This window comes from Chlorocebus sabaeus, chromosome 2 (genome assembly GCF_047675955.1).
Source record: "Chlorocebus sabaeus isolate Y175 chromosome 2, mChlSab1.0.hap1, whole genome shotgun sequence".
Classification (NCBI taxonomy): domain Eukaryota; kingdom Metazoa; phylum Chordata; class Mammalia; order Primates; family Cercopithecidae; genus Chlorocebus; species Chlorocebus sabaeus.
Genome location: NC_132905.1, coordinates 35,258,419 through 35,278,490, shown reverse-complemented (window position 1 = coordinate 35,278,490; position 20,072 = coordinate 35,258,419). Strand labels below are relative to the sequence as shown.

Below are 20,072 nucleotides of genomic sequence, written 5' to 3'. Positions count from 1 at the left end.
AGTAGAATCCTATCAACAAGCACTGGCATTCACTTTGCCCACACCACTTCAATTCCTTTGCATTTCTCCTTTACACCTCCTTGGCAATGTGCCAGACTCCCATGCCAGTAATGCTGATGTACCGCTCACTGCCTAACCCACAGTAGCAGGGAGGAGGGGCTCAAGGGGTCACTCGGTCCTCCCTTCTACTGCCAGCTACCATGGTATTTAAGTCCTCCTAATCTGGTATAACTCCATCCTATTCTCAGACAGTCCTTCAATGTTCCACATTCTCCCTCAGCCAGGAATTCAAGTGCTGATAAAGATTAATGAAATGGACTTTTTTCCATGTCTGAGTTAGACCCTGTGACTAGAGCCCAGATTATCACGTCTTCATTGAGACACTCACTGCAAATTTTTTTTTTTTTTCTTTTTTTCAGATGGCGTTTCGCTCTTGTTGTCCAGACTGGAGTGCAATGACGCAATCTTGAACCTCCGCCTCCCAGGTTCAAGCAATTCTCCTGCCTCAGCCTCTTAAGTAGCTGGGATTACAGGCATGCGCCACCACACTCAGCTAATTTTGTATTTTCAGTAGAGACGGGGTTTCACCATGTTGGTCAGGCTGGTCTTGAACTCCTGACCTCAGGTAATCCACCTGCCTCAGCCTCCCAAAGTGCTGGGATTGCAGGCATGAGCCACGGCCCAGCTCACTGAAAATCTTTCACATGCCTGGAGATGCTGCCTTTCTCCAAAGACTCTGATAATTCAGACTTTTTCTTAAAAGTCTCTCCTCATTGCGAGTTTCTGAACTTTTCTCAAATTCAACACAATGTTTTAAGACGATAAATGTAAGTGGCGTGCACAAGGTAATATTCTTATTTTGCATCACTCTAATTGGTTTGTGTTTTTGATTTTTAAAAAACCCAGTATTGTAATAGTAATAATGACGATAAAATATAGTTACCATTTACCGTAACATTTCAAGCACTACACTGACTACTTCATTTATTATCCCATTTAATTCTCACATCACTCTACTTGGGAAGGTGGTTTTTTTTTTGTTTGTTTTTTTAAATTTTTTTTTTTTTGAGATGGAGTTTCACTTTGTCACCGAGGCTGGAGTGCAGTGGCGTGATCTCGGCTCACAGCAACCTCTACCTTCAAGGTTCAAGCAATTCTCCTACCTCAGCCTCCTGAGTAGCTGGGATTACAGGCACGTACTTCCACGCCTGGCTGATTTTTGTATTTTTAGGAGAGATGGGGTTTCGCCATGTGGGCCAGGCTGGTCTCAAACTCTTGACCTCAGATGATTTGCCCACCTTGGCTTCCCACAGTGCTGGGATTACAGGCAAGAGCTATCACGCCCTGCCAGGATGGCGTTTTTACTATCCTACTTTATACAGGAGGAAACTGGCTCAGAAACCTTAAGTAACTTGCCTAACAGCACAGTGCAAGTAAATTTAATGGACAAATTTCAAACCCGTATCTACTTGTTGAGTTATCAAGTAGTGATTATCCTTTTTTCTTTCTTTCTTTTTTTTTTTTTTGAAGAGATGGGATCTTGCTCTGTTTGCCCACACAGGAGTGCAATGGCACGATCATGGCTCAGAGCAGCCTCCAACTCCTGGGCTCAAGTGATCCTCTCATCTCAGCCTCCTGGGTAGTTGGCATTACAGGTATGCATCACCACACTCGGTTTTTTTTTTTTTTCTTTTTTTTGTAGAGACAGGGTCTCACTATGTTGCCCAGGCTGGTCTTAAACTCCTGAGTTCAAGCAATCCTCCTGCCTCAGTCTCCCAAAGTGTTGGGATTAAAGGCATGAGTCATAGCACTTGCCCTTCACCCTTTATTTCTTTAGATTTTCTACACAGTAGATCTTCAGTGCATCACAGTAAGACAGACAGTAAGAGCTGCGCTTTTAGAGCTTGATGTAATTCCCAAGTTACATTTCTCTGCACCTACTGAAATCTCATTTTATTTAAAATGTTTTCATTTATTGAAACGATGAGTCATTTGAATTTTTCACTTCTGAAGCATGGATTTAGACAATGATGGTAGTGCCAGTGGCCACAGCAAGAACAGAAATGGTGGTGGTGGGCTAGGGTAGTAACCACACAGAGCCTGACACCACAGCAAACTCTGGTAGGTATAACCTAATTTAATCTATACAACAATTCTAAGAGGTAAGTATCATGCTCACTTTACAGATGAATAAAATAATGTTAAGGTTTATAGAGGGATTTAGACACTTGCTCAAGGTCTCATAGTTAATAAGTGGCAAGGGTGGTTTCAAACCAATCTGTCTCCTAAGCTCGCTTTCTCAATTCCTATATTACATTTCTTAATCTATCACACCTCCATTTGGGGGGTCTTCTCTAGGTGTGTCTTTACCTGAGAAGCTGGCAGCCCAGGTGATGTTGAGGTTGAAATTCTTAGAGGCATTAATGAACATGTCCAAATCCCTGTTTTGCTGATGAGAGGTACAAATTATTAGAAAATTAATTAAAACAGTTTCTAGATTTTAAAATAAAGCAATAAAGTTTACTCCTCTAAACGTTCTTAATAACAAATATTTTATGATGTCTTTAGAGAAACTCACAGAAGAATTAGCAAAATTTCTAACCAATTTTCCTTAATACAAGCACATATCCCAATAAAATTTCATTCCCTCCCATAAAAAGTATACGTAATTTAATGCTTTATCAAATGCCTAACTGCATGAGAAAGTGCCTTTTAAAAAGACCCCTATCAGAGCACAATGATTTGCATCTTCTGACTCGTGTTGGGGGATCAGCCTCCTAAAGATTCTCTGGGCAGCTGTTTTCAAATGTCTGAAGTTCACTCCTATCAATAAAACACTTGATCAAGTGCCCTAAATTATATTTATTTATAACTGAAACCCATGTAATTCTAAACTCATAGATTATATACAGTGTAAAACTTCTCCAAAACTTGAAACAGCCTTTAAAAACAGCATATAAAGCCGACATGTACTTAATTTAAAAATAATTTTATTATATTCATGATTTGAAAAATACTTTTCTCTTACTAAAAATATAATTTCAAGAGAAATATGATTGAGTATGGCTTCTTAGTTTTGAAAATCTTGTCGACCACTTTATAGCAGTTCACAGGGCTAATCTAACTTAATTTATTTTGATCCTTGGTCTTAATGACTAATAAAGATATTGCTGAGGAATCTGTTAAGCCAACGGAGGAAGTGTACTGTCGGTGATATTAGGTAAATTATAACATTAATAATTAGTCAAACTGAAATTTTACTAGTACATTTCTTAACTGGAGTCTAATTATTTCTGCAAACTAATCAATGTTATATTTTTATCTTTTACAGAAGAATCCAACTGTACTGAAATTATTCATTTTTAAAAGATCTTGAGAGGTTAGAATAAATAAGGGTGTTGTTTTGATCACTTTAATAGCACAAAATCACAACAACGGAAGCATTTCCAAACAGCTATCTTTAAAATGTGATCATTAAACCAGAAATTGCCCTCACAAAGCATTTACCTTCTCATTTACTGATAAGACCTCATCTTCATCTTGAAAGGACAGCTCAAGTGTTTACTTATTTGTATTTAGTATTTGCTGGCAGCACACAACTAACAATTACAGTCATCCCTTGGTATACGTGGGTCATTGGTTCCAGGAATCCCTGAGCATGCCCAAATCCACACATACTCAAGTCCATAGTCTGCCCATAGAACCCTTGCATATGAAAAGTCCACCCTCCGTATACTCAGGTTTCACATCTTGCAAATACTATATTTTCATTACACGTTTGGTTGAAAAAAGTCTGCGTATAAGTGGATCTTCACAGTTTTAACCTGTATTGCTCAAGGGTCAACTATACGTCTTTCCACAGAAAGAATCAATAAACTTAAAATCCTTGTGCTTTTATAGAAGACAGAACATATGCATTTGGATAACTCTAGTAAGTATTCTGTTAAGATAAACTGGGAAATCCAGAAAGGTCCAAATATTTTCATGATCACTTCCCACCTGGTTAAGAAGTATTACAAAGATTCTACTATATTTATTTTTTTAATGAAATTAATAGCATCAAGTACATCCTGAAAGATTTTGAGCACTTCAAACACTTGCTTATGAGGCAGTGAATATATTACATGTGTGGTATTTTTGTTATAATCTTATTCTAAAATCTTTAAGAAAAAAATTCCAGTCAATACAGCCACTCAAATGATATATTAATACCTACAGTTTTTCCATAAAATAATTCACTTAAAGTAATTTATTATTTTTACTTAAAAAGCAATTTACTTTTGAGAATGTATCTTTTCTAGTATATTTTTTCTTAATTTTATCATTGAAATAGAATATTAAAAACAAATCCTATTTTCATTTACTTGTATAGTAAACATACCACACTATAGACTTTGTTCTACTTTTAAAATTAAATTTAGCAATGTTTATAGATAACATTTGTTAACAAAGCAATATACTTTGGCTTACTGTCATATTGTTTTCCATGTATTATTTGTCACATTTACTGTCAATGGAATTGTGTAATGGTAAATGGCTTTGTGTATGTTCATGAGAAGTAAGAAATCTCCAAGGAAGTTCCTAAATAATTTACCATTAAGTTTAGCAAAATTTCTTTAAATACAGAGGTGGGTACTGCATGGCTTTATATTTCATTGAAGAAGCTGTACAGGTGCATCTTCGTGTTCTGGATGCTTCAGTTTTAAATGTCACGCAGTGTGGCCTTCCTTCCACCATTAGGTAATACCTTAAGGCAGGCTGGGCTTCATCATTAATGACAGCAGATAAAAAATCCACATTTTACACACATATTTTAACAATTTAAAGTACTCCTGGCTAAATTCTTATTGGACCTCACTAAGCCTTTGCCGTTTTGCCTCCTAATGAGGCTAAGAACTCACTCTAGGAGCAGAAGTGTTCCCTCCTTTGCTGTCTGATTGGGGCTGCATCACTGGCATTTCAATCAGCAGAGTCTTTGAGCTTCTGGTCACTCTTGAGAGAGTAAATCCAGGCTCTGGTGTCTGCCCTCTGATGGTGGAGTCCCCTTTCTATATGAGGCCGTGATGGGCTGACAGGCAGAGTAAGTATGTGTGGAATCAATGTCAGTCTGCGTCTAAGATCCTGGTAAATCTTATTAACACCACTTTTGCCTTTTACGTGGAAAGGAGATAATACAGATTCTAACATTTCTTTCCTATACCTCTAGAGATCATCTCGTATACTCCAGTTTGGAGAGCACTGCTAAGGCAGTACTTCTATCCATTATGACCAAGAAAGAGATCCATACAAATTCAAAACAAAATAGGAAGACTTTAAAAAATCTTACTTCATCAGGAGTAGCCACAAAATTGATAGCTGTGTAATAGCGGTCATCTTCCTGGGATAGACTGAAAGTGAACTGATAGTCAATAAGAAGAGTATCTATGGAAAGAAAGAAATGCATATTTAAAAACTACACACACGCACAAAATACAACAGGTCTTTAGAGATACAGGCTGCTTTTCTTATAAAGTAATGAGGAAGGCACTTTAACTCACCTGTACCTAGGTTCCTCAAAGAAAATCAAGTCTGTGGGCAGTATCATTTTATTTGGGTTAACCCATCAAACTGCTTTAAAGAAATGACCAGTTGTACAGTTTCAGCATAATATCAAATAACATCTGTAATTATCTGAAAAGGCTATTAAAAGGGTATTATTATACCCTTTTCCAACTGCATGTCTGGTAAGGCCAGGTTTTTTTCATGTGTTTAACCAAAAAGATGTCCTGCAACAGACTGAATGCAGAAGCAGACACGAGATTACCACTGTCTTCTGTAAAGCCATGGCATTAGCGTTGGATTCTAATCACTTTAGGGCTGTATCTGACTGTGGTTTTAGTATCTCCATTCCAAATAACTAATGATGTTAAGTCATTTTTAATGTGCTTATTGGCCACTGTAATATCTTCTTTCATGAAATGTCTTTTCAAATATTTGCCTGTTTTTAACTGGAACTGTCTTCTTATTCAGTTGTAAGAAGAGTTCCTTATGTATTTTGGATACAAACTCTTTATCAAATATATGATAATTTGTCAATATTTTCTCTAGTCTGTGGCTTTTTATGTTTTGGATGGTTTTTTCCTACAAGTTTTAAATTTTTATATAGTTTCATTTTAAATTTTTATATAGTTTCATTAATCTACTTTCTGTTTATGAATTATGCTTTTAGAAACATATCTAACAACTTTTCCCCACGGAAGGTCAAGATATTTTTCTCTTATTTTCTTTTAGAAGTTACATGTGTGTATATACATATATATATATAAAGTCACATTCACAGGTTCCAAGCACACATGAATTTTGAAGGGACGTTATTCAACCCAGTACAGCAGGTATATAATTACAATGGATATGCCATAACATTAACTCCTTTTTTCTGGTTCCATACTCTGGTCTACCATGTGCATTCTCCCATAAAGAGAAAACACATTTACCCATAAAAACCTGGTGACCTTGCCAGACTGACCTTTCACCCCAAGGTGGTTAACACAAATCAGTTCCAGACAGAATGACAAAAACTTCAACCATATTTTAAGAATTCTGTTTTTGATCTATGTCCTAAAACACGAAATATGATGACCCCAACTAGGTAATGGCAAATAAAGTTTTCAGAGAACATAACATGGAAAGACAGAGATGCATGCCTCTCTACTCTCTCCTGCTATCTGCTATGGACACATTAACGTTAACCCCAAACACAATTAAAACAGGTTAAAATAGTGCTCCTATAAGTAGTAAACTTAACAGAATGTAAACATATCAAGTTAGGGAACACTTCATTGGTGGTTGCTATAGTCCTATAGCACTTATCATTCTCAAACGAGGTTAAACAATGAAGTTTTACTGAACTACTTTGCTTCTAGAAATAAGAATTGCAAAACCACTTACAATAACATGTTCCTTTGAGAGGGTTTCCCTGGTATCGATTTTCTACCTCACATCTGGGGGAAAAAACAAAGACTATTTATACTTCTATTTAAAACTGAAGCTGAATTCATTTTAAAACCAAGCAGATCCTTTTATATAAAGTACAGACAGTCTGGAGTCATTATAACTGCATCCTTCACCATAACTCAGCTCAGGTAGTCTACGAAGAGCATGCATGTTTCAATACTGACTGCTCAGCAGTTCACACACCAACTATATGAAGACAATTGACAAGCATTTGCCAAAGCAATGAGAAAAATCCAAACGCAATACACCTATTTGCTATAATGAAAAACACATTTTCAATTTTGTGTGGACTACATATTCTTCTAAAAGTGCAGTCAAAACATTTTTCAAATACTAATTTCTCACTTCTTTCCTATGTTCCCTGGATAAACTAATTCTCTTCTTTAAACACAAGTGAGAGAAGACTAAATACCAAGAATCACTGTTTTTTTAAAACCCTGGAACAAGTGTTCACCAGTATGTAGAAAAAAAATGTGTTCTCCTCAGAAAACAATTTTCCCATAGATATCATCTATAAACATCAGCAAAACCCAGCCTCCCACTTCACAAAGCCATTTAGGTAAACACAACAGCTATGCACGAAGAGGAAAGGGCGGGAAGCAGGTGACGGCCTTTCCCAGGCAGGCATGCTGTGTCCCTTCAGCCAGGGTGATGAGCAGCACCTGCCTACATCTGTGATCTTGAAGGAACTTGAAAGTCTTACTTGATGCCACCTCATGTCTTTGTTGCATCAGCTGACGGTAAGAGTGATTAATTTTGCCTGATCATATTTTTCTGTTTAAAGGAATGTGGACCTAAAAGTTAAATTTAACCTTGGATTAGACTTTTCTTCACATATTGGCTTTAGGGCAACATGAAACTAGTAAACATATATGCAAATATAAACTAAAAAGGTAGACAGACCAAACCCTGCTGAGTAGCACTAGCGATGACGTCTCAATCACTGGTGGCATTATTACTACTGTTATTTAAGAAATAATGATGTTTGGCCGGGCACGGTGGCTCACGCCTATAATCCCAGCACTTCGGAAGGCTGAGGCAGGCGGATCACGAGCAGGAGATCGACACCATCCTGGTTAACACGGTGAAACCCTTTCCCTATTAAAAAACATAAAAAATTAGCTGGGTGTGGTGGCGGGCGCCTATAGTCCCAGCTACTCGGGAGGCTGAGGCAGGAGAATGGCATGAACCCAGGAGGCAGAGCTTGCAGTGAGCCAAGATCGTGCCACTGCACTCCAGCCTGGGCAACAGAGCAAGCCTCCGTCTCGGAAAAAAAAAAAAAAGAAATAATGATGTTTACAATGATTAATCGGCTCAGTGTTTTGATACTAAATACTTTTAAGTCGCCTCTTGAGAATGAGTAAATGCGGATGCATGCGTTTTATGAGGTTTCCCCGTGAGACAGCCCGGTATACACTGATTGAGGAACTATCCTTCTATTTCAACTTAACAGGACATCAAAAACAACTATGGCTAGTCCCACTATTGACAGATGTGGGGAACAGTGATTTGCCTCAAGAGCACCTTGCTCAGTGGAGGCAGGGCCAGGTCTGAAATCTTAAATGTGCCTGATGCTGCTGCACCTGCATCCTCATGGATGGGGACTCCAAACCCTCTCCAGGAAGATGCCTGACATGCTTCAACAAGGAAAATACTAGAGTAACAGCAAATGTTAAAGGTAAGAGGATCATTTCCACAATCAGACAACCAAACGCCAAATAAATGCCATCACCAAAACACCAGCTCTTCCAACTCTACTCTTTGGGAGAGTACAATCTCTCCACATGACAAAAATCAAGTAGTTGCTGAAGTTAAAATGACTAATCCGAATGGACAACCCAGGAAATGTCAGTATCACTTAAACAAAAATGTGAATTCAAGAGCCATTAAGGAATTGCTGCTAACTCGACGACCTCCTCAGTTTGGAGATTGACCTGTCTGAAGTAGAATGGGCAAACTTTCAAACTAATCAACCCAGAGATCCCTCCGAGTCCACAGCAACAAGACACAGGGAAGCGGGTGGCTCTCAGGATGGGGTTCAGGCAGCTGCACAGCCTCTTGGTCCTCCCTGGTGGTCCAGGGAGTGTGGTACTCACAGCTGGCACTCGTCCCCCTTGACGCCCTTGGTGGTACAGAAGCACTTGCCCGTGTTGGTGTTGCACAGCGACGCGTGCCCATTGCACTTGCATGCTGCAGAGAAGAAAAACGAATGGAGGTCACAACTGGCTTAAAAAATTCTGACTATTGGAGACTTTTTCCAAAACAAGCAATTTTATCTGAATTGAGTTCAGTAGGAAAGACAGATTAAAGTAAGAGCATTCAATGGGCAAGATTCATGATTTTTCAGCTAATGATAATAATGTATAGGTAACATTAAAGGAACCAAAATCAAAGGACAGGAGGAAAGTAAATGCTGGTACCCACTGCCTTCTGAAGCAATGACTATTCTGATCTTTTCAATAGACTCTCTTTTTCACTGCTATGATTCTTTCATTCATTCAATAAATATTTGTGAAGCATCTCTAGAATGCCAGGTGGCGGGTGTGGGGACACAGACATAGCCGCTGCCTCTAGGAAGGTGCTCTGGAGGTGACTGTCCTCTGAAGGAGGGCTGGTCTTGGCTGAGGTGCCTTCTCCATGATGGCCACATTTGGAATTACCGCAGGACTCAGAACCAGGATCCAACGCCAAGGTCAGCGCTTTAGGGGCCCTCCAGACGTGCCACCCTTGCTTCACCTTCTTTTTTGCCTTTACAGAAAATAGCTCTTTCCATCTCCCTCCTCTGGCCATCTCAACATCTCTCCTTTTATCATCCAACATAATACAAGCTGTGATAAATATTATACTCCAGTTGAAGAAAATGAAAGGTTTTTTGGTCAACACCTTTTCACTTTATACCCTGTTTTGCTGGTGAATAAACGAAAGGCATTCAGTTGGAGGAAGGTATGCTTTAAAAATAAATCCTTTGGGGAAAAAAATCACCCAAAGAAAACTATAAAACAGAATAGTGCAGAGATTAACAGAATGGATGCTAAAGTCAGAATCGTGAGTGTTTGATGTTTGGCTCTGTTGAGACTGGGGGAAGGTGTGTAATTTATTAGTGAGAAGCAAAGGCCTTATGTCCGTCTGCCTGGGTTTGAATCCAGCTTACTCTACTTGGCTCTTCTGTCACTCTGGAAATGCTACTTAACCTTTCTGAGTCTCAGCTTCCTTGTCCATATAATGGGGATAACAACGGTACCTATCTCATAGGGGTGTTTTTGATGATATGTGTATGATGTCTCAAACATAGTAAGCATCCAAGAAACCATGGCTACTATCCTTACCTGAGGACTATACAATTTTAAGAAGAAAACATCAAAGACTTGGTGCCATTTGCAGTATTCTTTTTTGTTTTTGAGACAGGGTCTTGCTATGTTGCCCAGGCTGGAGTGCACTGGCGCAATCTCGGCTCACTGCAAGCTCCGCCTCCTGGGTTCACACCATTCTCCTACCTCCGCCTCCCGAGTAGCTGGGACCACAGGCACCCACCACCATGCCTGGCTAATTTTTGTATTTTTAGTAGAGACGGGGTTTCACCTTGTTAGCCAGGATGGTCTCGATCTCCTAACCTTGTGATCCGCCTACGTCGGCCTCCCAAAGTGCTGGGGTTACAGGCGTGAGCCACTGCGCCCGGCCGATTTGCAGTATTCTAAACACCACGCTTTCTACTGTGGATTAGGACTCTGAAAAATAAGGCAAACTCTAAGTTCTATACAATTGTACTCAGGCCCTATAGATCTCACAGAGGAAAAGGTGATGCTTCCAGATAGTAGCTGCTGATGTGGGGATGATGGCATCTGGAAGTACAACCAGCCCAGTAGTTAAGGTCAGCACAGACTGGACGTGGTTCTCAGCTTGGCCATATCTCACTGAGAGACCCTGGGCAGTTTACTTGATCTTGGGGATAATAAAAGCACCTGTATCTTGAGTGGCTAACAGCACAATGCCTTGTACACTCTACCACTCTGTTAGGTACTCTAGTTACTGTCTAACGGATAAAGTCTATTCACAAAGAGTGGGAAAATATTTTTACCAAGTACCTTTTAATCTGAGCAAGAACTTTTACTTAGGAGTAGTGGGGAATGGCATTAGAAGGGTAATAAGAATTGCCCACGTCTACTGAGTATTGACTAGTATCCTGCAGAATGTGTGTCATGTACTGCTCTGCTTTCATCTCAACAACCACCCTATTATTATGAGGAAACTGAACCCCAGGGAGAGTAAGGGACATACAGCTAGAACACTGCCTCTCTCCTGGCTGGTCTTGGATTAGATTCTGAAGGGTCATGCCAAAGTTTGGAGTTGGGATCTGGGAAGTAGGTAGAGATTTCCCTATGTTTACTTTTCCTGCTCAGAACTTTGAAGAGTCTTTCAACTATAGTACTCAATATGTTTTTCTGCTGGAAACTAGAATAAAAAAAGCAGTTCATAAGTATTACTTGTCATAATTTTTGATCTCATAATAAAATGTCCTATTGCTTGCAGGCTTCTATTTGACATAAAAGGGAAACACAGGACTTTCTTTCTTTCTTTTTTTTTTTTTTTGAGACTGAGTCTCACTCTGTTGCCCGGGCTAGAGTGCAGTGGCGTGATCTTGGCTCACTGCAATCTCCGCCTCCCAGGTTCAAGCAATTCTCATGCCTCAGCCTCCTGAGTAGCTAGGATTACAGGCACCCACCACCACGCCCAGCTAATTTTTCTATTTTTAGTAGAGATGGGGTTTCACCATGTTGGCCAGGCTGGTCTAAAACTCCTGACCTCAAGTGATCCACCCGCCCTGGCCTCCCAAAGTGCTGGGATTACAGGTGTGAGCCACTGTGCCCAGCCAACACGGGACTATTTAAATCTTTAAAATACACTAGAAGTATTGAGGAGTCTGGCTCCTGGTTAAAAAGCCTCTGTGTGATTTTTTAGGCCTGACCATAGGCAATGACATAGGCTTTACCTGGCTGCCCTCGGGGAAGGGGGACCTCCCTACAGGCAGAGTGTGACCTATGAGGTGGGCCTGAGTGTGGGGCTCTGAGAGAGGTGCAGTTAAGGACTCAGGTCTACCTCATGGGTCACGCTCCTTCACATGTTTACATTCCTAGCCCTGGAGCCTTCATTCCCAGGCTCCCTATCTGAGGCCTTGGGCTGAGGTCTTCTTCAGGCACCAAGGCCTCCTGATGGGGGGAAGAAGGGGAATTCAGAAGACACTTTCCTAACTGACTCCAACTCAGGACTTTCCTACTCCTAGCCCTTACACCTTGCCCTCCCCACAACCTTAGGGTCCATATACTGCTGGAACCTTTTGTCCAGGGCTCTCTCCTCAGTGAGACGAGCCCCAAGACTCCCATGTCTGAGCTGATCCCTCTGACTATTGACCTGTGCCCTGTTCAATGGGAGGAAAGGAAACAGAAGTTGGCACTTTCTCTGGTTTTGGGCCCTTGTTTATACCACTGCAGAATGTGGTCAGCTTAACTCTAACATTTTTGGCTTGTTGCTTTAACTGGCTACACTGAAACCTTAGTTCTTTCTTCCAGATCAGCTGAGCCTCTGACCAGTATGATTTAATAAGAAATGTGGTATCCAAAACAAAGTGGCTTTTTTCCTCCTACTCAAGTCAAAAAGAAGTACTGTGTTCCACACCGATTTGCCATGAGTAAATCTGACCAATTTGACTTACGCTGACATTTCCCTCCGTTGGTGGGATCACCGTAGAAGCCAGATATGCAGGTCTCGCAGTGCTTGCCTGTGGTCAGGTTCTCACATTTCTCACAGATGCTCTGATTGATGCATTTACTGTGGCCATTGCATTGGCAAGCTGGAAGAAAAAGAGTTTCAAGGGGTCTGTACCATGGAAGAACTGCATGGAGTAAGTTCAACAAGATTTATCTGCAACTATCTCTGTAGTTAATTTATCTTTGATAAATCACCCAAACTGGCCCATTAAAAACTAATTTGAGAAATAAGATAAAAAATATCAAAGAAGAGCTAGTCCAGGAAAACTGAAAATGTATCACAGCAAGGTGAAAGCCCATAGTGACACTAAAAAATATTTTTTGTTGTTACTCACTAAAAAATAACATATGCTCATGACAGTATATTTAAAAAATAGAAGGATGGGAAAGATCATATACAATCCAACCACCCAGAGACCACTGTTCACATTTGATATCTTTTCTTCTGGTATTTTTCTATACAGTGTTACACAATTATGTTCATATTAATATTCATCTTTCTTTTTTAACTTAGATCATAATTATTTTACCACATTATTTCATTAATTATCAACAAAACTTTAAATGGCAGAATGATTTTGATGAATCTTAACAGTTATTTTACCATTCTCTTATATTCTAATATTTAGTTTGCTTTACATTTTTCATTATTAGAAAAATAACCATCTTTATGGATAAACATTTCCACAAGTGGGATTACTAAGACTCCTAATAGATATAAGGCTTTACAACTAGAAAGGTATATGAAGCTTGGACCTCTGAGGACTGCTCAGGACAGCTGCGCAGGCTGTGCACTGCAGAACTCTAAGGAGGAATGGGATGGGGGAGATATTTACAAGTTGCACAACCTGCTCTGTAAGCAAAATCTGATTCTTCAGATCTGCCTTGGTTGATCAATGTGATGTAGTTTTTCACCATCTTGGCAACCTTCTATAGCCTTGTACCTGTTCTGTTTATGCACCTGTTAGTATTTGAGTGTTTGAAAGAAAACTCAGCTGGGTGTGGTAGCTCACGCCTATAATCCCAGCACTTTGGGAAGCCGAGGTGGGTGGATCACTTGAGGTCAGGAGTTCGAGACAAGCCTGGCCAACATGGTGAAACCCCGTCTCTACTAAAAATACAAAAAATTAGCCAGGGGTGGTGGCAGGTGCCTGTAATCCCAGCTACTTGGGAGGCTGAGGCAGGAGAACTGCTTGAACCCGGGAGGCGAAGGTTGTAGTGAGCCGAGAAAGCACCATTGCACTCAAGCCTGAGCAACAAGAGCAAAACTCCACCTCAAAAATGAAAGAAAAGAAAAGAAAACAGAAAAGAGAAGGAAAGGAAGAGAATGAGAAAAGAAAGAAAGAAAGAAAGAAAGAAAGAAAGAAAGAAAGAAAGAAAGAAAGAAAGAAAGAAAGAGAAAGAGAGAGAGAGAGAAAGAAAGAAAGAAAGAAAGAAAGAAAGAAAGAAAGAAAGAAAGAAAGAAAGAAAGAAAGAAAGAAAGAAAGAAAGGCAGGCAGACTCAAGGCAATGTGCCAGCTATCTTTAGGTGGCCCTACCACCCAAGACTGGGAGGCACTTGGCACATCCATGAACATGCTAATTGCACCCAGACACCCAGGTCCATTGCTCCTTCCTTCTTCCCATGAGGGAGGAGCACACACCAGTCAACAACAGTCCAAGTGGACCAGAGCTGGAGTGTCCTGAGGCTGGCTTGCTAGCTTTTCTAGGACATCATACCACACCTTTACAACAGCTCAGCACACCCAACCACCGACCAATATTGACAGATCTACACATTTAGTTATTAATAGAAATTAACCTTGAGGATTAACCAGTATAAGAAAATTCTCAATCTCCAAATACCACCAGGATAAACATGCACAGCAACAAATCCTGAAGGAAGGGTTAATGGAAGAAATATGAGAAAATGAAAAATACAAATTTTAGTACATTCAACAAGGCTTAATTATTGCATCCACAATATAAGAGAGCAAGTTCTTTAAAAAAAAAAAAAAAAAAAAAACCTCACAATATTTAGAGCCCTCGCAAAATGTAAAAGAATGAATAAAACCAAATTAGACAGAAAAAAAAATCCTTCACAGGTTAAATACGTGACTACGTATTGCTAAAGAGCAACCCCTTGCAAGAAAATGCTATGAACTGGCTGGGCGCGGTGGCTCACACCAGCACTTTGGGAGGCCGAGGTGGGCAGATCACAGGTCAGATCGAGACCGTGCTGGTCTACATGGTAAAACCCTGTCTCTACTAAAAACAAAAACAAAAACAAAAAAATTAGATAGGAGTGGTGGCGTGTGCCTGTAGTCTCAGCTACTTGGGGGGCTGAGGCAGGAGAATCACTTGAACCTGGAGGCGGAGGTTGCAGTGGGCAGGGATCATGCCACTGCACTCCAGACTGAGTGAAAGAGCGAGACTCTGTCTCCAAAAAAAAAAAAAAAAAATTATGAACTGTACGTTAACAAATTCAATTACTGAGATGAAATAAACAAATTCCTAGAAAAACACAGATTACAAAGAATAATTAATGCTAATCCTTGACGAACTCTTCCAGTAAACAGAGGAGAAGGAGTATGTTCCAACTTACTCTAAGAGGCTAGTACTACCCTGCTATGAAAGCCAGACAGTAATCACAAAAGAAGAAAACCACAAACTTATATCCCCCTCATGAATGCAGACACAAAATCCCCAACTAGCAAATAGAATCCAATAGCAGATTAAAAATATACATCATGATAAAAAAGTATACATCATGACTAAATGGGCTTTATCCCAGGAATGCAAAACTGGCTTAACATTCTTAATTAGTGTAACACATAGTATTAATAGAATAAAGAACAAAACTGCATGATCATCTAAGTAGACACAGAAAAAGTGACGAAATCTAGCACTCATTCATTACAAAACCCTCAAAAAACTAGAATAGAAGGAAACTTTCTCAACCCAATAAAGGGTATGTATAAAAAAAAACTAAACCAATATCATATTTAATAAAGACTGAATTATTTTCCCCTAAAAAAGGGAACAAGACAATGATGTACACTGAAAACTACAAAACAATGCCAAAAGAAAGTAAAGAGGTAAACAGACATTCCAGGTTCACAGGCTAGAAGATTTAACCTTGTTAAGATGGCAAAGGCCAGGCGTGGTGGCTCACACCTGCAATCCCAGAACTTTGGGAGGCAGAGGCAGGAGGACTGCTTTGAGCTCAGGAGTTCAAGACCAGCCTGAGCAACATGGCAAAACCTTGTCTCTAAAAAAATACAAAAATTAGCCGGGTGTTGGTGGCTCACGCCTGTAGTACCAGCTACTGTAGAGGCCGAGGCAGGAGAATCACTTGAGCCTGGGAAAGTGGAGGTTGCAGTGAGCCAAGATAGCACCACTGCACTCCACCCTGGGTGACAGAGTGAGACCCTGTCTCAACAAACAAACAAACAAACTGGCAGTACACCGCAAATTGGTCAATAGATTCAATGCAAACCTTATCAAACCAGTTGGCTTTTTGTTGTTGCAGAAAATGGCAAGCTCTTCTTAAAATTAATATGGACATGCAAGAAACCCAGAATAGCTATAACAGTCTTATAAAATAAGAACAAAGGTGGAGGAACTAGATTTCCCAATTTCAAAACTTATACAAAGCCACAGTAATCAAAACAGTGTAATACTGGCAAAAGGAGAAACGCAGGTCAACAGCACAGAAATGAGAGCTTAGAAATAAGTTCCTAGATTCACAGCCAACTGATTTGCAACAAATGTGCCAAGAAAATTCAACGGTTAAAAAAAAAAAGTCTTTTCAACAAATGGTGCAGGGACCACATCCACAGGCAAAAAGAGAGTTTGGACCCCTACCTCACACCATAGACAAAAATTAACTCAAAATGGATAAAGGACCTAACGTAAGACATAAATCTACGAAACTTTTCAAAGAAAACTTAGGAGCAAATCTATGTGATTTGCTCTGGGCACTGATTTTCTAGATACAATACCAAAAAGCACATGGGATAAAATAAAATATTGATACATGGAACTTAATCAAAACTGAAAACTTCTGATTTCAAAAGGCATATTAAGAAAGTGAAAAGAAACCCACATAATGGGAGAAAGTATTTGCAAATAATATATCCAATAGGGACTTCAGAATTCATAAAGAACTCTTACAATTCAATAATAAAAAAGATAACATAACTGAAAAATGGGCAAAGAATTTGAATATATATTTCTCTAAAGAAGATATACAAAAGGCTAACTAATGAAGTTGATGTTCAATTTCATTAGTTATCAGGAAAATACAAATCAAAACAACAGTGAGATGCCATTTCTCATCTACTAGAACAGTTTTAATTAAAAAGATGGTCAGTAACAAGTATTGGCAAGCACGTGAGGGCATAAAATGCTGCAGCTACTCCAGAAAACTTCATGCCTATTATTCTTCATTTCTATGCCCAGTCTTAGGAAACCACTAAACATCTACTGTCTTTGGACATTTCATATAAATGGCATCATGCAATGCATCATCTTTTACACCTGGCTTCTTTTACACAGCATGCTTTTTTAAGGTAATCCACGTCAGAAAAAATGTCTGTACTTCATTCCTTTTTATTGCCAAATAATATTACACTGTATGAATATACAACACTTTGTTCATCCAATCGCCAGCTATTTGGCTTTTCACTTTTGCTTATTATGAATAATGTTGCTATGAGCATGAGGCTATGAGAATGATGCTATAAGCATGAGCATTTATATATAAGTTTTTGGGTAACATATGTTTTCAATTTTCTTGGGTATGTACCTAGGAGTAAAACTGCTGGGCCATATGATAACTCTACATTTAACTTTCTGAGGACCTGCCAACCTGCATGGGAGTTCCAATTTCTACATATCCTTGCCAATACTTGTTACTAACTGATTTATTGATTATAGCCATCTCAGCGGTTGTAAAGTGGTATCTAATTGTGGCTTTCACTTGCATTTCTCTAATGATGAATGATACTGAGTATCTTTTCGTATGCTTATTGGCCATTTGTATTTCTTCTCTGGACATATGTCTATTTAAATCCTTTACCCATTTCTTAATTGGGTTGTCTTTCTATTGCTGAGTTTTAAGAGTTATGTGTTTTGGACATTAGATTCTTATTAGATACATAATTTGCAAATATTTTCTCCCATTCTCTGGGTTGTCATTTTACTAGATACATTCTTGATATTAATGAAAAAGCAGAGATTTAAATATTTCATTAAAAAGTTAACTCCTAGTAGATTAAAAATAGAATTGCAGATCCCCCAAATCTTAGTATGGAAAAAAGGGAACATGGAAAATTTGATCCAGTTTAGTAGACAAAAAATTGGTTCCTGGTGTTAGTTTACATTTTCCTCTTCTATTTCTTTTTCTGATAATGGTTTCTTTATCTCCAATAACCACTTTTTCGGTTGGGTTCACATTTAGCTTTTTATTTTTTCTCTGGAGGGTGGGAGTTTATATATTTTGGATGATCATCAGTTGTTACATACAGTGCAGGTATTTTCTCCCAGTCTGTCTCTGGCCTTTAACCTTTGTTTACAGTGGACTTCCCCATATAAAGTACTCACAAAGAGCCCTGTTGTCAAGAGCACTGTCTGACAGGCTCTTAGAGAAGTTCTTGACCGCTAATCTGAGCAGTCTTTGCACCAGCCCAGCCTCTCCCAGTTGTTCTAGAAGCAGACAGACACATTGCTGAGTGGTCACTTCAAGTCTGAATCAAAGGTCAATTTCTTAGAATTAGTTTCTTAGAAACCCACCACCACTCCCAGCAGGTCCAGGTCAGGCCTTAGATCACCTTCTCGTCTATTCCTTCTTGTACCAATCATTAGGAAGAAGGAAGGGGCTGAGGGGAGGGAGTTACATACACACAACGTAGCTTTCAAGGTTTTATTCTTCATAAATCGGTAATGAAACACTTGAATTTGGATATGCAAAGCATCTTACCTGGACAGTGAATGAAAGACCAGTTGTATCTGCTGTCCTCCAGACACATGCTGGAATTGAGCAGGGGCTGTGGATAGAAATTTCCTGTAGGGGCCTGCGAAGGCATCTTCACTGGTCCTTTATAGGAACCCTCTATGCATTTCCCTTTGCCAGTATTGCTGGGATCAGTACACCAGCCACAGCCTGGTTGCTCCAAGCAATGACTACAGGTACAGTAGCCTGAACAATTTTCAGCTATTAAAAAAAAAAAGTTGCAATTGACTATCACAGGTAGATCTGAATTCACTGTATTTAAATTACATTTTTCTTTAACAGACTATTCAACTGGCATGAGTCAAAAATACTATTCTGTCTTGATTATTTAAAAGAGATAACGAATGTAAAGAACCCAGTATTTTGCCCAATACATAACAGAGATGACCCTTCCCTCCTTTCTCAATTCCAGGATATTGAAGGCAAAAGGGGCCTTAGAGGTTATCTACTGGAAAGCATTTACTTTACAAATTAGGACATTCAGATATGGAGCTATTACATGGATTGCGCAATATGCCATTGAGGATGGACAAGTTATTTCTGTACTCTGTGATCTGTCCTACATTTATTTACTGTCAATGTGCCTGATTCTGTATAACGGTTGTCATCAGGCAGCAATGTCTCGATGGTAGTCTCCGGTCAGGTTTGAGCAGAGGTCATGTCCAGTCTTGTTTCTAAAATGTTAAGAGGCTGAGAGCACAGCCCCATGTCTGAGTTGTTGCCTATACAGAGGGCATGCATAAGTGCCTAGGGCTCCCTTTTTCACTTACGGGGACAGGTGCTCATTGTATACCACTCCATACACTGGCCAAAAGGGAAAGAGGCCACGTAGGCATTGGAGTCCACACACTGCTTCATGTTGCTGCACCACATGCACTCAGAGCTGCCACTGGTGCACTCTCCACATGCTGTCCTCAAGGCACATGGTGTCCGGCACTGCTTGGCACTGTGGTTTGCTGGGAATGAAACCCAAGAGAGACACTTAGAGCCCCCACCATGTCTGCTAAGGTTAAAGACTTTTCTTTCTTTCTTTTTTTTTTTGTTTTTTGTTTTTTTTGAGACAGAGTCTCACTGTGTCTCCAGGCTAGAGTGCAGTGGCACAATCTTGGCTCACTGCAACCTCCGCCTCCTCAGTTCAAGTGATTCTCCTGCCTTGGCCTCCCGAGTAGCTGGGACTGCAGGCACATGCCATCATGTCCGGCTAATTTTTTATATTTTTAGTAGAAATGGGATTTCACCATGTTAGCTAGGATGGTCTCGATATCCTGACCTCGTGATCCACCCGCCTTGGCCTCCCAAAGTGCTGGGATTATAGGCGTGAG

The 20,072-nt window shown here is 39.7% G+C and overlaps 1 protein-coding gene across 4 annotated transcripts in view; it reads right to left on the bottom strand.

Moving 5' to 3' along the window:
• Positions 1–20,072, bottom strand: part of ATRN (attractin) — a 189,946-nt gene that overhangs the window by 61,292 nt on the left and 108,582 nt on the right. For all 4 annotated transcript variants that reach the window (XM_073007331.1, XM_073007334.1, XM_073007336.1 and 1 more), the window contains exons 17-23: positions 19,521–19,706; positions 18,718–18,951; positions 12,701–12,838; positions 9,090–9,183; positions 6,928–6,980; positions 5,327–5,421; positions 2,371–2,449 (exon numbers count right to left, since the gene is read on the bottom strand). In XM_073007331.1, coding sequence (XP_072863432.1) covers positions 2,371–2,449; positions 5,327–5,421; positions 6,928–6,980; positions 9,090–9,183; positions 12,701–12,838; positions 18,718–18,951; positions 19,521–19,706 — 879 coding nt within the window. The remainder of the gene's footprint in view (positions 1–2,370; positions 2,450–5,326; positions 5,422–6,927; positions 6,981–9,089; positions 9,184–12,700; positions 12,839–18,717; positions 18,952–19,520; positions 19,707–20,072) is intronic.